This window comes from Ochotona princeps, chromosome 13, assembly GCF_030435755.1.
Source record: "Ochotona princeps isolate mOchPri1 chromosome 13, mOchPri1.hap1, whole genome shotgun sequence".
In the NCBI taxonomy this organism is placed as follows: domain Eukaryota; kingdom Metazoa; phylum Chordata; class Mammalia; order Lagomorpha; family Ochotonidae; genus Ochotona; species Ochotona princeps.
The window spans coordinates 26,502,921-26,517,105 of record NC_080844.1 but is presented as its reverse complement, the minus strand read 5'-3'; the positions used below and the strand labels follow the sequence as shown (position 1 = coordinate 26,517,105).

Here is a 14,185-nt window from a genome sequence, read left to right as displayed (position 1 = left end):
GTGCATGCTGCTCTACATGGTCTACAGGATTTTTACCTTCTTTCTATCAATCTTCTCATAGCCCGTGACTTTTATTCAGCCATGAAGAAGTTAGACTCAGAGAGGTCGCATGACTTGCCAAAAGCACACAGCCTCACAGTGACAACCAGGACCCATCTGTTGTCTTATGGTCCCTGAACAGACGAGTTTCCACTCTCTGAAAGCAGCTTGTCTATCAGAATGACAGGAAGAAGAGCTCATGCTTATGGCAGGGCATAACAGAACTCTGGGGGTCTCTTCCTTTAAATGAGGCAAATGACGGTGGGAGTCACAGCACTTCTTAGGAGGGCTCAACTTTCAGCTTTGGCTCTTTCCCTAGGGGCAAATATCTAAGGAGAGGAATCTGGTTAATAATGCTCTCTCAAAGTGAGGAGTGAAGCCTACAAGGTAACACTCCTTTATCCTGACTGCTTAGTTTGGTAGTTAGAAAAGAGCTTGTGGGCCTGGCACAATGGCCTAGCAGCTAAAGTCCTTGCCTTGTCCTGTGGCCCCGCTTCCCATCCAGCAGCCCTGCTTTGGCCTGGGAAAGCAGTAGAGGATGGCCCAGAGCCATGGAATCTTGCACCCACGTGTGAGACCTAGAAGAAGGTCCGGGCTCCTGGCTTCGGATTGGTGCAGCTCCAGCCATATTGGCTGCTTGGGGAGTAAACCATCGGATGAAAGATTTTTCTCTCTGTCTCTCCTCCTCTCTGCATATCTGCCTTTCCGATAAAAATCAATCAGTCTTAAAAAAAAAAAAAAGCAGAGCTTGTATCTATGCTCACCACTGAGGCACATATAATCAGATACATCAGAATCCACCTGCTTACTCAAGCATTCATCCATGAAACATCTACTGAGCATCTTCCATTTTAGGTGATATGCCAGGAGCTGGGATGTCACAAAGAAAAACAGATTCAACCTCTAAAACTAATGCATTCTAGGGGACTTCCACAAATAAACACATATACAAACAAATCATTGTGAAAATGTAATGAACTAAGAGACCACTGTTGAACTAAGAGAACATTCAATATGGGAAAACTGGCCTTGACCCCCTCCTCCAACCTTCCGTCTACACAAGAGAAGGCCCTGCTAAATACGTGCTATCACAGAAATGAGAAGATTGCTTTCAGAAAAAAATAATGAGCTGTCAAAAGGAAGAAAAAGCTACTGCATTCTAGGTGAGAAACTGTGGCAGTAGGAAGCAACATCAAGCACTGATGGGTGGGAACAAGACCTGCGCAGCTGGTGATAGGCCTGTGCTAATTCCTGAGGTTAGTGGGTTCTCGTGTTTCCACCCGATTTTTACAGAGAGGGATCATCTTGATAGAAGATATGGCTGGGCATTAAGGTAAGTGATTCCTTCACTGACAGCAGATGAACCAGGTCTCATATTGTGAATCATAAACTATGCTCAGTGCTCAAAACTACTCAGTTCTCCTGAGCTTATCTAGGTCTGGTCTCCAGATATACTTTTAATGCTGACTGTGGATTCTAAAGAAAGGGACTTGTAAATCTTCCTGTTGTCCGAGTCCATAATGTATCTCAGAGCCTGATAAGCAGACAGGAAAGGGCTTGGGAACTCCTATCGCACTGACTCAGCCGTGTGTGACTCTATCCCTGATGTTTTAGTTGTGTCTATTTCAGGTTTGCTTAGAGTATTTCTTCTGTTGTCCAAAGTCCTTTCGGAGTGTCTGATAGCTATCAAACCCTCTCTCAGAGTAGGCATTGAAGATGCCTGTATCCCAGGCTGAAGTACCTGGCTCCAGATGTTTATTCCAGTTTCCTGCTAATGTGCATCCTGGGAAGCAGTGGTGGCGGTCCACGTGGCTGGGAGACCTGAATTGTGTTTCTGGCTCTCAGGTTTGGCCTCAGGCCAGCAACAACTGTTTGAGGCCTTTGAAGAGTGAACCAGCACATGGGCACTGTCTCTGTGTCTGTCTGTGTCTCTCAAGCACCCAAATGAAAATAAACAGAAAAATTCCAAGTCTACCTGGGACAAAACTAATGTCTGTCCCAATCCTCAATAACTGGAATATTTAACTACCAGTGGGAATATTCTGATCCACAGTATCACTAAGCCTGAGTCCTCCCGATGGCCTTCAAGTCTCAGTGTGGCCTTCTACTGTATTACACTGTCAGGTATACAAAGACCTGATGGCTCTTTGCGTCCTAAGGCAGGTAGCCGGATGCATCCAACAGCTATTCCCTTTGGATGGTGGTGCCTCATATCCCCTTTAAGGTTCTCACTTAGTTCACTGGGACTTGTGACATCATTACTGACCATTTCAGAGCACTAGCAGAGTACAGGAGCACGGAATTGGCTGGAGAGGACGGAGGGAACACGGGGGATGCTACCAGGCAAGGAAACACATGCTGTTGCTTTCAGGAGCCAAGAGTTCAGTAGGAAGCATAACCCCAAAGCATCACCACAAAGGACGATGGATATCTGAGCAGTCCACATGCAAGTAAAATAAGCCAAACTTGGAGAGTGTGAAACTTGATCTCACTATAAAGATACCTGAAAGTTACTTCTCTCAATGAGCTAATATCCCAAGAGTCCTATGGGAAGCCTCTCACATCCATTATGTTCACAAAGGTTCCACCACATGTAAATACAGAAGTGTTCAGACTGCTGTTTAATAAACTCACATGGTTTATTAAAGGCAGCATCAAACCTACTCTCCATTTCACCAACCTTGGCCAAGAAAATAAACTGGACGAGTGGGAAAGGAGCTTATCTCTTCCATGATTTTACTTCATAAAAATACCCTGTGACTTTAGAAACATTTTTGGAAAAACACTCCTTTACTCCAAGATGTGGTCTTGGAGCCTTGATTCCTTTGTCTTTTTGGTTTCAGGGATTAAAAAAAAAAAAAAAAAAGAAAGAAAGAAAAGAAGAAAACCTCACAAAATCTACTTTTTTTTTTTTTTTTTTTAGCCACATGAGGAAACAACTACCAGAAATTTTTAGGGCTTCAGCACATTCAGTGGCTTAGGAACAGGTGGGAAATGTGCAATCAGGGGAAGGCAGCCTGAGCACAGTATGGCTGGGCTGCTGGAGCAAGAGCCTCCTCCTCAGGCCACCTCGAGGGCGGGCTGAATTCAAGGAAGATGACTTTTTTTCCTGGTAGTACTCCAGGAACTGGAGCCTTTCAAAACGGCATGACATCATCTTTGGCCTCCAGAATTTTGAATTAAGCCAGAGGCTGTCTGTCCAGAGAACTCGAGTTAGATTCAGAGGAGTCTTGGAAACGATGTCCAAACCGGAATCTGATGTCAAAACCTAATCCTTTCAGAAACACTGCAAGCTATGTCTTCGTCCTGTCTTGGGAAGCAGGGGCAGGCAGAGGTGGAAAAAGGGGGTGCTCCCTGATATTCTTAGAAGGCATCACTCTTACAGCATCCTCTGACTCCAGGATACAAGTTGCTCAAGAGCCATTTCCCTCCACTACCTTCTCTCCAAACACTGCCTCTGGCTTGCCCTCAAATGGTTAGCCGAATGAAAATCACTTTAGCAAGCCTTTCCCTCTCACTGTACTGTATCCTGCTCAGACCCCAAGGCACTCTTGCAGCATTAACTGCTTCCCCAGCTGCTGAAATGGAGGTCCCTGTAGCTTGGCAGCAATGTCTGGTCCAGTTCTGCTTCTTCTACAGTAGGTGATCCATGCTCTAATGTGTGGGAAAGGCAAACTTTAGTATATGACGGCAAAAGAAGGATCTGCACATCCAGTCAATCAAAATGCCAGAAGTCGGTTCCACTCAGTACATGTATGATCTCTAAATCTAAGGAGGCGAGACTACATTTCCAGCAAACGCAGAAGAGGCTTGTATATAGTTATTAGTCAAATGTTATAAAGGCTGAAAATAAAACTTCTGCTCCTCTTTTTTTTTTTTAAATTCAATTTGAGGGTTGTGAAGGACTGAAATGAAATAATCCATAATCCACAATTCAAACCAGAAGGTTTGGAATAGTTGATAACCACAAACAAAAACAAGCCAATTAAGATGGCCTCTTTTTTTTTCTTCTATAACCAGAAGGGATTCCAGAGAGATGTCTTTATTTGACTGCAAGTTAACAGCAGCAGCAACACAGCTACACATTTCACATTGCAGTTCTTTGCTATTGCTTAATATTTACATCATCTAGATTTCTTGATCCATCTCTTACATTCACATGTTTTTCTCAGGAATCCGATACAATCTCAACTGGTAATTAGTACATCTGATAAGGCTCATGTTTAGCTTAAAGAACAGACTGACAGATGCCACAAAAGAAGGTAGGCTCTTGCATCCTTTTTCCAAAACATTAAGTGAAATGTGTTGAAGGCATTTTATGTATGCAAGAAATCCCTGGGAGTGGAAGGCACCAAGAAGGATGATGTATGAAACTCCTTCCTCCCAGTGAGGCAACAGAGGCTGAGACAGAGTGCAGAGAAGTCAAGGCAGTCAGAGGCTGAAGGATGCCATGATGAGCCCGTGCAGCTCCCCTCATCTCCTCGGGCCTCAGTTCTCGTATTTGTGAAATGCAGGTGTGAAGTGGAGCAAAGCAAGCATCTCTTGTTTTACTAAATCTAACTCAGAAAAACAACAACAACAACAACAAAACATCGGAGGCCTGCTCTTCCTCATGTAAAATGGAAATACCTTGCTGAGTCCCAGCTTAGATCACCACCTTAGCAAATGGAAAATGCTCGTCAGAGACACTGCGCTCCTCTCTAGTCATGGAACCATTCATTTCTAGCATGTTTATATTGTAACAGCAGAAAAGCCAATCTCTAAGCTTTGGTACTTGACTTACATAAAGGCCGCTCTGCTTTTCATTTTTTTGAAAGCAGAGAAGAGAGAGAAAGAGAGAGCAAAAAAGAGAATCTTCTGTACACTGATTCACTCTGCAAGTGCCAATAATAGCCAGGACTGGGCCAGGCCGAAGTGAGGAGTTAGCAACTCCATCCAGTGATTCCAGGTGGCTGGTAGGGGCCTAAGCACTTCGCCCGCTGTCTCCCAGGGTGCACATTAACAGGAAGCTGGATTGAAAGCAGAGTAGCCAGGATTCAAAAGACACACTCCAAAATGGGATGTGGGAGTCCCAAATGACAACTTAAGCTGTGGCGCCAAATGCCCAGGAGGCCACAATTCGGACCTAAGTGCTATGGGGACAGTAGGCCAAGTTTTAGTAATCCTTTTATGACTGGCTTTTAAGTAACAACATTTCAACAGTTTAGCAGAAAGCATTCTCAGATTCTTGGGCCTAAGTCTCACACCAGAGTAAATAAGTCTCAGGGTTGAGGTTTAGTCAGCTATTTTTGAAGTTCCCCATTGAAATGTTTCGCTCTGGTGCCCGGGCAGTCTCCAGGAGCCATTGCTCTGAAAGACTCTCAGATCTCCCTTGAGCGCTACAGGACACGAGTCTGCACCGGTTTCTGGTATCAGATCATCTTGGAGATATCCGTCCTTCAGCAGCTCTGTGATGACAACGGTAAGGCCTCACATGCTGGAGACTACTGGCCTGACTTCAAACCTGAACCCTCAACAAATGTCTCACTCTTTTATTAGTTTAAAAAAAAAAAAGCCAAGAACCAAAGGCATTCTATTTTAGGAGATTCAAGAGCTTAAATGAGGAATAGCAGCAAACTTGTTCCTACAGGGCCAAGGGGCAGCAGGAAGCATTTAGCCAAGATGGCAGAAAGACCGGGAAGGGTGTCTCCCAAATCCCCTCCCCCCAGGTGAAGGGAATCAGAGTGCCGTCCTCCCCACCCCAAATGTGCCACTCTGGCAGAAGGATCCATTTGAACTGAAAAACAATAGAGAATCAACAAACGAAGAGTTTCTGTTCTCTCCTCTGCCCCAAAGCAAGGCATGCCTCTCCCTTTGTGTGTGTTGTCCCCGCCCCCTTCATCCTGAAGAACCAGAAAAGAAGGGCAACTTACATCACTGCAGATAAAGTCACCTTCTGCAGCTCCCTAGTGCTTCCTAAATGGCTCTAAGGCCTCCTCAGTTGGCACCACCGCTTCCACCCTGCCCTGTGAAGACTCCATTCCCCCTTCTTGGTCACCTACCCCAGCTACCCAGCATTCTAGCTTTAGTGACTAGACTCTCTCTGATTGATTCGATCCTAGCACTATATATCTCTCCCACTTGACTCACTACCATTTTCTGAAAGACCATGGTCCTCCATGTCTGTTTTATCCATTCCCCAAAGTCTGCTCAAATGGTACTACTGCCATCACATCTTCCTTCCCTGACCTCTATTTGGGAAAGTCCTTCACCTCCACAGGGAATGACCTTTCTCCACTTGGTCCTCTCCCAACCGGTGGGCGTCTCAAGCACTGGACCCCCGGCCTGGTTATTTTGCCTCTCCTGGAATGTCTAACAGAATGCCTTGTGGATATGAGATATTGAGTAAGCACGTGGTCGGGTGATTTCCTGATGATGTGGACACTTTCACGTAGTGAAAGAATCTGTCATATGTGTTCAAGGAGTTCCACACTCATCCTCACATTTAGAAACCTCACAGGAGGTTTCTTCTGTGCTCTATACCAACTTGCATTGGGGGTGCTGATGGGGTGGAGAGAATCTTTGTGAAGTTACAGAAGTTACAAAAGCAGGAAAAACTGATTCTGTTAAGTATTCTGGCACACTCCCTATCAGTGAATAACAAAAAGTTCCTGAGTTTAAAAAGACATTTCATAATATTGTGCAATGTTGTGTAACTCTCCATAGTCACAGTTCATAAAAATGTGTGTTATTATTCTTAACACTAGGTTAGACTTAAAAGTCTAAGCTATGAGGTTGACTCCTAAATTTATGAGACTAAGTTATCTTTTTCACTTGGCTAGAGACTATAATTAGATCAAGATTTTGCAAAACTGTGAGTGCAGTGGCAAGGAGTTCATATCCTGGCCCTATTTACGGACCCAATGAAGTGAAAAATTACAGCATTTATGTAACATAGCACACTTAATAAAACAAATATTTCAAATAAATTCATGTTTATGATAGGTGCATTTTATGGGTGGTTCATGTGAATATCATAGTTCTTTAAAAATATGAATATATATCCATCCCATATATTAAAGAAATGTTTTTACATGCACATATTCCAGAAACAGAATTTTCTAGACAGCATTCATAGGATACATCTCTACAGTAACTAGAAGATTATCCAAACACTTAACACTTGCTGCATTTTCCTATCCCAAATCCCTGAAATCAAATCTTTATAATAGTTTGTATTACAGTGTGCTTTATCTGGCAAAAAAAACGCTGGTTATTATGTTTGGGCAAAGATGTATTTTATTTTCTTGACCCTGTGTCTCTTATTATCATTTTATTCTGATAGAGAGATATTCCAGTTTACTGCTTAAGAAACGAAAAAATAATTTCTTATTCAATTGCAGAAGAAACTGCACAACCTAATCTGATCATTGTGTGGATGAGAAAAAATTTCCAATGACGACATCTTCCTATGTCAATTGATTTCATTGCAGATGCCGTCTATGTGTGCTGGATTAGTGCGGCTCTTTCTTCTTATTTCAAGATCTTAATCTGAGTTTGTTGCTCTCACATTTTATTGGTTCAAAATACACGCTATAAAAATCCGTGGCCATCCCATTTTCCTGTGGGCTAAAAATAACCCACTCCTGTCAGTTAGAATTAGCTGATAAAGAGTGTCAGAGCTTGTTCTGAATAAGTTTGATAACTTCCTGTTTATTCAGCACTGACCCTTGTCTAATAAAGCTGCTTTTGCCCTAGAATGAGAGGAGATTCTGCTTCATTCTATTCCTTAATGGCCAATCCTGATTACTTTTGAAAGCCTTTAATACATTTCCCATATTAGACATGAACAGATGTCAGGTATGTTGCCAAAAGAAATTTCTTTTATGCAATCTTGGCTTGTTGTACAATAATAGCCCTTTCTCAACATGGGAAAAAATTACAGACCCAACTAATTTCCCTGACAGGGGAGAGTTACATATGTTTTCCACTTGTAGTTTTTACGACAAGTTTACAATTTTGCCAAACCTGGAACTAATTGGGACTGTTTCCAAAAGCAGCCCAATAAACCCCCAAAAGTGTAGAGCCATTCGAAAGGGCAGCCAATGGCGGTTTGCTTTTGAATTTTTTACATTTCGGTCAGTGTGTGTGTGGGGGGGGTGTGGGCTGGGGGAGTAAGATTGCAAAATTATTTCATTTAAGTTGCTTAAACACTTACTGTTTCATATCCTCCCAGTTTTTGAGCAGCTTGAAACATAGTCCAAAGGTTAACTGTTAGAGGGACAATAAGTATTTAGATAAGCATTGCATTAACATATTTCCAAGAAATGTCAATTAAAACATTCTTTTCAACAGAAAAAAAAAAAACACTAATGTATCCCAGAGAGCTAAGTTCTTAGAACTCAATTCACCAAAGGGCATTCAACAACAGAATCTATTACCATCATTTAAAATATTTCCTTAGGAATAGTCACAGAATTATAGATATGCTTCTAATTTTAGATTAAAAAACAACAACAGGGTTTTAGTCTTATTACCATCAACAGAACAAGCTAAAGAAGAGGATCCTTGGGGGAAAAAAAAGTATTTCAGAATTGGGCTTGGTCATGCTCAGCTTTTAGAAAGAAGCCATTCATTCAGCAATCCTAAGTTACACTTCCCTCAGATAAAAATCCATAAATAACAGCCAGTGTAATATAGGATTACTTTCTTAATAGTATGGCTGATGGCAACATTCTCCTAAAAGTTTGCCACTGTATCACACACCATGTGATGCCTTGCAATGAGTGGGAGGCTGTTTTACTTGTGAGGAAGCAGTGAACCACATGGAAGAATTCATTCATTCACAGAGCCATTGAGTCAGGAGCCCTCCCATCCCCTAACTTGTTGGTATGGTGTTGCAAATACAGTTTTGTTCAAACAAATTCTCTTGACAGGTTCAACTGTATCTGCACTGTGAACCAACTAGGCTCCATTGCTAGCAAGCCTGTTCTTGTATACCAACTACCACAGAACAGGATTGCAAAGGATTAGGTTTTTTTTACAAGAGGGGAAAATTGAACTTCAAGTACTTCCTTAGAAAGGAAAATGAATAAAATGAAAATTGGAAGGGGGAAAAAATAAAAGGCTCTGTGACACAACATGTTCGTAAAGCCTCATTGAACCTTGCACTATTTCAGAGCTATCAAGAGCTCTGCCTCGGCCTTGATTGAATCTGAACCAATGCATAATGCAACAAAGCTGTTCATAGTACATTAATTTTACTTCTATTTCAAGCAACCAGTTTTCCGACAAACATTGTAATCATTCCTAGTTATATAAGTTTATAATGGCTGCGAGTGTTCTCTTGCAATCAGTGCCAATTGCTATTAGGTATGTAAATTGTTATGTAAAACATACAGGTTTGACATTCTTCATCAAAATGACACATGGTTTTAATCTAGGGTGATATGTTTGGAGAAAATACTATTTCAAGCCAGGGGCTCATCGCTCTGTGCACCACTAAATCCAGACAGAGGCAAAACATATTCATTTGCGAACTCGGGGCAAGATCTGGGCTTTCTTTTATTATTTTTGTCCTGGGGAATTCTCATCAGCGGAGAGATCCTGCTCTCCTCACATGGGAGGATACTGACATGTGCATGTGAAATTACACACAACTGGTTTGTGTTCAAATCTGTGCCTTTCTTGTTTCCTCTGAAGTCAGAATTTCGCTATCTTTGAACAAATTGGGAGCTTAGGAAATGTGTTTTCTCTTGGTGGTTGTTCTGTCCACCTTTAAATTTCCTCTTTTGAAAAGCTGTCTTTTCACAGGCCACATCTGTGCCTGATAAAGCTACGTCATATTATTATCTCACAAGAAAGGCGTTGCAGACACTGGGAATTGACAAAACAGAAAATGAGAAACTTTCAACATGTCTATTTCCAGTCATAATCAGTGGATTCAAGCCTATAAATATCTCACTGCAACTGTCCCAGAAGGGAACAATGCAGCGGAAAGAGGCAGGGAAAGAATTCTTGGCTGAGCTGACTTGTAGATTTAGTATAAACAGAGAACACCATCCTTAGATTAGGACTTCAGCATAATTCTCTGTCCAAAAAAAATTTTTTCCCCATGCAAAGAATCTCAGTAATTTTTATATTTCAGAAATGAAAACAAGTATACTTACTCTGTTTAAAACCTAAATAGGGTATTCGCTCTATTGGTGTCTTCCTTTCTTTCATGTATTTATAAAGTGCCACCAGGAAGGCCTGTTCATCCGCCCTGCACTCCTCACCAATGGCAAGCTTTGGTTTTTCTTCATTGGAAACTTTTTTACAGTTATTATGATTACTTTTTGGCTTGGTCAAGGCTGACCTGGCCTCACATTTCACCTGGAAAAGAAAAAAAAATACACCTTTTTAATTCAGGCAGGGCTCTGGGATTTGACAGTTCTCACAGGGTGGGAAGGATGAACTCGTATAAGACATTGGCCCTGAAATCGAGGTGCCACGGAGTAGGGATGTCTCCCACTAGCATATGCTGAATTCCTTCAAGGACCACATACTAAATACCGCAGGCTTTAGAGTCCCACAGTCCTCAACCATAGGCAATACATAAACAAATGGGTGTGTGACTGGGTCCCATCAAAACTTTATGGATAGAAGCAAAGAGCCAATGGGCAATAGTTGGCTAAACAATGCCAGCTTCCTCAGATTCTTTATTAAACGTATTGATGTGAAATCGGAAATAGTGTTTGCATCTGCTTAGCTTCGTTACATATTTTCCGCAAGGGCACCATCACTCAAGGTTCTTGTTTTTTTTTTTTTTTTTTTTAAAGAATTGTCCCCATATTGTACACTTTGTATCAAAAGGAAAGGTGCGTTTATTGCTTCGTAGGATATTCACCAACTTGCTCCTCCCTCCAGCAAACTGGAACAAGCTGCTGGCCTCAGAAATGCCAGCAAGTTCTCTGCTGTCACCTGAGGGTGATGCCCGCAAACACTCTAAGGAGGGAACAAGTGAGCCTACTCTCTCGTGAGAACTTGTTGCTTTTCAGGAAGCTCTGGGATTATAATAGATGTACACTTGCCACCAAATAAAGTGTAGGGGTCAGCTCAAGCCCAACGAGAGTAAGTGAAAAGCTCCATAATTAAAAAGTCAATGGTGGCAATTGTTCCAGATGTTCTGCCTTCCACACTCAGGACGGATGTGAAACTTGGGCACCGAGTGGCCCACCTCACATCCCCCCCTCGCTGCCATGTTCTACAAGAGGCCTTTGATGGCTGTTAAATAGAACGCTAAGTTGCTGAGCTATTTTAATTGTAAAAGGGGGAAGTACAAAGGGTCAGACTTGGAGTTCAAGTGTGCCCATGGGGAATGTGTACATTCCAATATCCTTTACATCTCCATATCTGACACCGGGCGGGGAAGAGGGCAAGTGCTGGGGAAATGTTATGAATAAAAATGTCCCACCGACTTGACTGTGTTCTCCATTGCAGATTTTTGAACTTTTCTTTCCCTGCAGATCCTCCTTCACAAGTACTAAGGACATAAAAGACCGTGCTTATTTATTAAGGGGAAACGGATCGTCTGCCAGGGTTTTCTTTATTGCTTATTTTCTCAAGTGAACATGCTTGTTTGATATCTTTAGACTGGTCTTGGCAAAGTAAAATTTCCTGCATACCTCATTCGACGAAGTTTCCAGATGAGATTTTAATTTTTAAGGGGATGTGGAAGTGGGGCTAGACACATTATCCACGTAACATTTTCACTTAAGATATTCTCAGACTTCGGTACTTTGTACCATTGTAATAAGAAGAACATCCTGTGACATTTTACATTGTCACCACTTCTCATTTCCAAATTTTAGGCTGCTGGGCCTAAAGTTCTGATGAAATTTATAATTTACTGGCTTCTTTAAATCATAGAATCACTCCAATTTTAATCTGCACTGCTTCTCAGGCCCTTCTGGGTAGTCACATTGTATTTTATAGTTTTTAAGGATATATTGATTTATGTGAAAGGCAGAATTACAGAGAAGAGAGGCAGAGACAGACAGACAGAAATCTTTCATCTGCTGGTTTATTCCCCAAATGGCCACCATGGCCAGGGATGAGCCAGATCAAAAACAGGAGCTCTATCCAGGTCTGCCACATAGGTTCAAGGACCCAAATACTTGGGCCATCTTTTATTGCCTTCCCAGGCACACCAGAAAGAAGCTGGATCAGAAGTGGAACAGCTAGATCTCCAACTAGCACCCATATAGTATGATAGCATTGTAACAGGTAGCTTACTCTGCGGATCCCAGCCAGTTCTACTCTAACCATTCTTTAGGTATTATCTCATTTTATGTTCACAATTCTGATAAGAATAGCTATTATTGTTGCATCAGAGATGAGGCAATTGGGAAACAGAGGATGAGTAACACATGTAAAATTAGTTAATAGTGATTTTTGGAATTCGAACCCAGGTAACCTTCATCTACAGCTTGTGCTTTTAAACACTCTACTGTCACTTTGAAAAAAAAATGAAATTGGGAGACAAAACAAACTTGTAATGAAAAAGCACATCTTATTACTAAGCATTACAAAACATTTAGAGATGTGATTTATCATGTGAGAAGCACAAGATAAAGCTTAGTGGTTTCCGAAGTATCAAAGAATTCTGTTCCTTCTGTTGTACAGTGGGTAGAAAGAAGGCACCCTGAATGATCCTGACACAGTCCTCTGAGCTTCACTGCTCTGCCGTCAGGCTCGTAGGAATCCTAGCAGGGAGACATTTAACCCCGTTTCCTGCAGAGGAAAAGGAATTCCAGCAAGTGTGGGGCCAGTATCTGGGTCTAGAGCTCAGGTCCTCTTCCCTTGAAACCTCAATCCCTTAGAAACAGGAGCAGAGCTAAAGGTTGTGTGTGGAACAGCTGAGTCTTGCAGTGGTAATAGGTCATTTTCTCTATTACTAGGTCCAAAGTGTCTGTCAAGGAAGTATGTGGTTTGCTCCTCTGTGCCATCATCCAGACACCTTGCCCAACTCTCTCCCTCAACTGTGTGGAAACACTCAGAGACAGAGGGAAAGTGCCCAAGAGCGCACAAGCCAGATGAAAAGTAATTCAGTGCATAGCACAGCTTCTGAATGAAGTCAGCTACCGTCTGCTGAACTCCATCCCAAATCTAGTGGGCTCATAAGCAAGCTGCTCCTGGGGGTGCAGGTGGAAATCAGGTGCCAGGTCGGAAGAGAATTAAGTAAAGCGACTTCTTTTCTCTGACTAGCTTGATACATTTTTCTTTCATGTAACATAAATGAGCTCTTTAAAGTTTTATTCTGTCTCGAGTAGGACCTAGTCAAGTTCCTGTCTACTTTTTTTTTCATTTATCCAAAACATTCTCAGCACTTTAATCTACTGAATTATTACAGTGCAGGTGTTAATGGAAACAGGAGCCAGTTATCATGTTGACCTTGAGAAAACCCAAGCTTTTGATGGTGACAGTTAATTACTAGATCTATTTTTTTCTCTACCCAAACATCGTACACCTGTTGAGTTCACTAAGAGTCTTGGGGTTTCCAAAGTGATTGAGGAAGTGCTAATTAAAGAATCAACATTTAACATTTTCAATGAACCACTACCTATTTGATATTAACCGCATCCTTCCACGGGATTGAGTTATAACTAATCCAGCTTTCTACTGGGAGGGCAAGATGTGCTGAAACAGCAAAAAACAAGCTAGAGTTCTAATCTTGGTTGAGTCACTGACTTGCTAGCTGACGCTCGGCTGCTTCCTCAGTAAGAAGCATAATCCCTGGACGTAGATCTAAAGACCTAATGAAATGAAAAATATTGGAAATAATGAAAGGATCACATTTGCAAAATATCAAAAGTATGTTTATAATTTAAATGAAAAGAACATATTGTGCACCATAGTTTCCTTTTCTACATTATTTTTAGAATATAAACCACCTGTTACACACTTCTGGCCTTTGGAAAAGGCTTGCAGGATATGAGAAATCATTTGCTTTCCATCCATCCATAGGCCAAGAAGACAACTCTGCCCTAGATCATCCCATGGACAGGCCTGGGCAGAGTTGCTGCTGGAGGATAAGCCCAGGGACACGGCAGCATTTGGGCTGGACACTCTGATGATGTCTTCAAAGAATATGTAGTTTCCTTCTCATGTGTCTTCTGTTATCTTT

At 41.9% G+C, this 14,185-nt stretch overlaps 1 protein-coding gene across 2 annotated transcripts in view; it reads right to left on the bottom strand.

Annotated features, from left to right (window-relative positions):
- Nucleotides 1-14,185, bottom strand: part of ARID5B (AT-rich interaction domain 5B) — a 177,311-nt gene that overhangs the window by 26,417 nt on the left and 136,709 nt on the right. For both annotated transcript variants that reach the window (XM_004583408.4, XM_004583409.4), the window contains 2 exons: nt 10,188-10,392; nt 8,237-8,289 (listed from right to left, as the gene is read on the bottom strand). In XM_004583408.4, the coding sequence (XP_004583465.2) occupies nt 8,237-8,289; nt 10,188-10,392 (258 nt within the window). The remainder of the gene's footprint in view (nt 1-8,236; nt 8,290-10,187; nt 10,393-14,185) is intronic.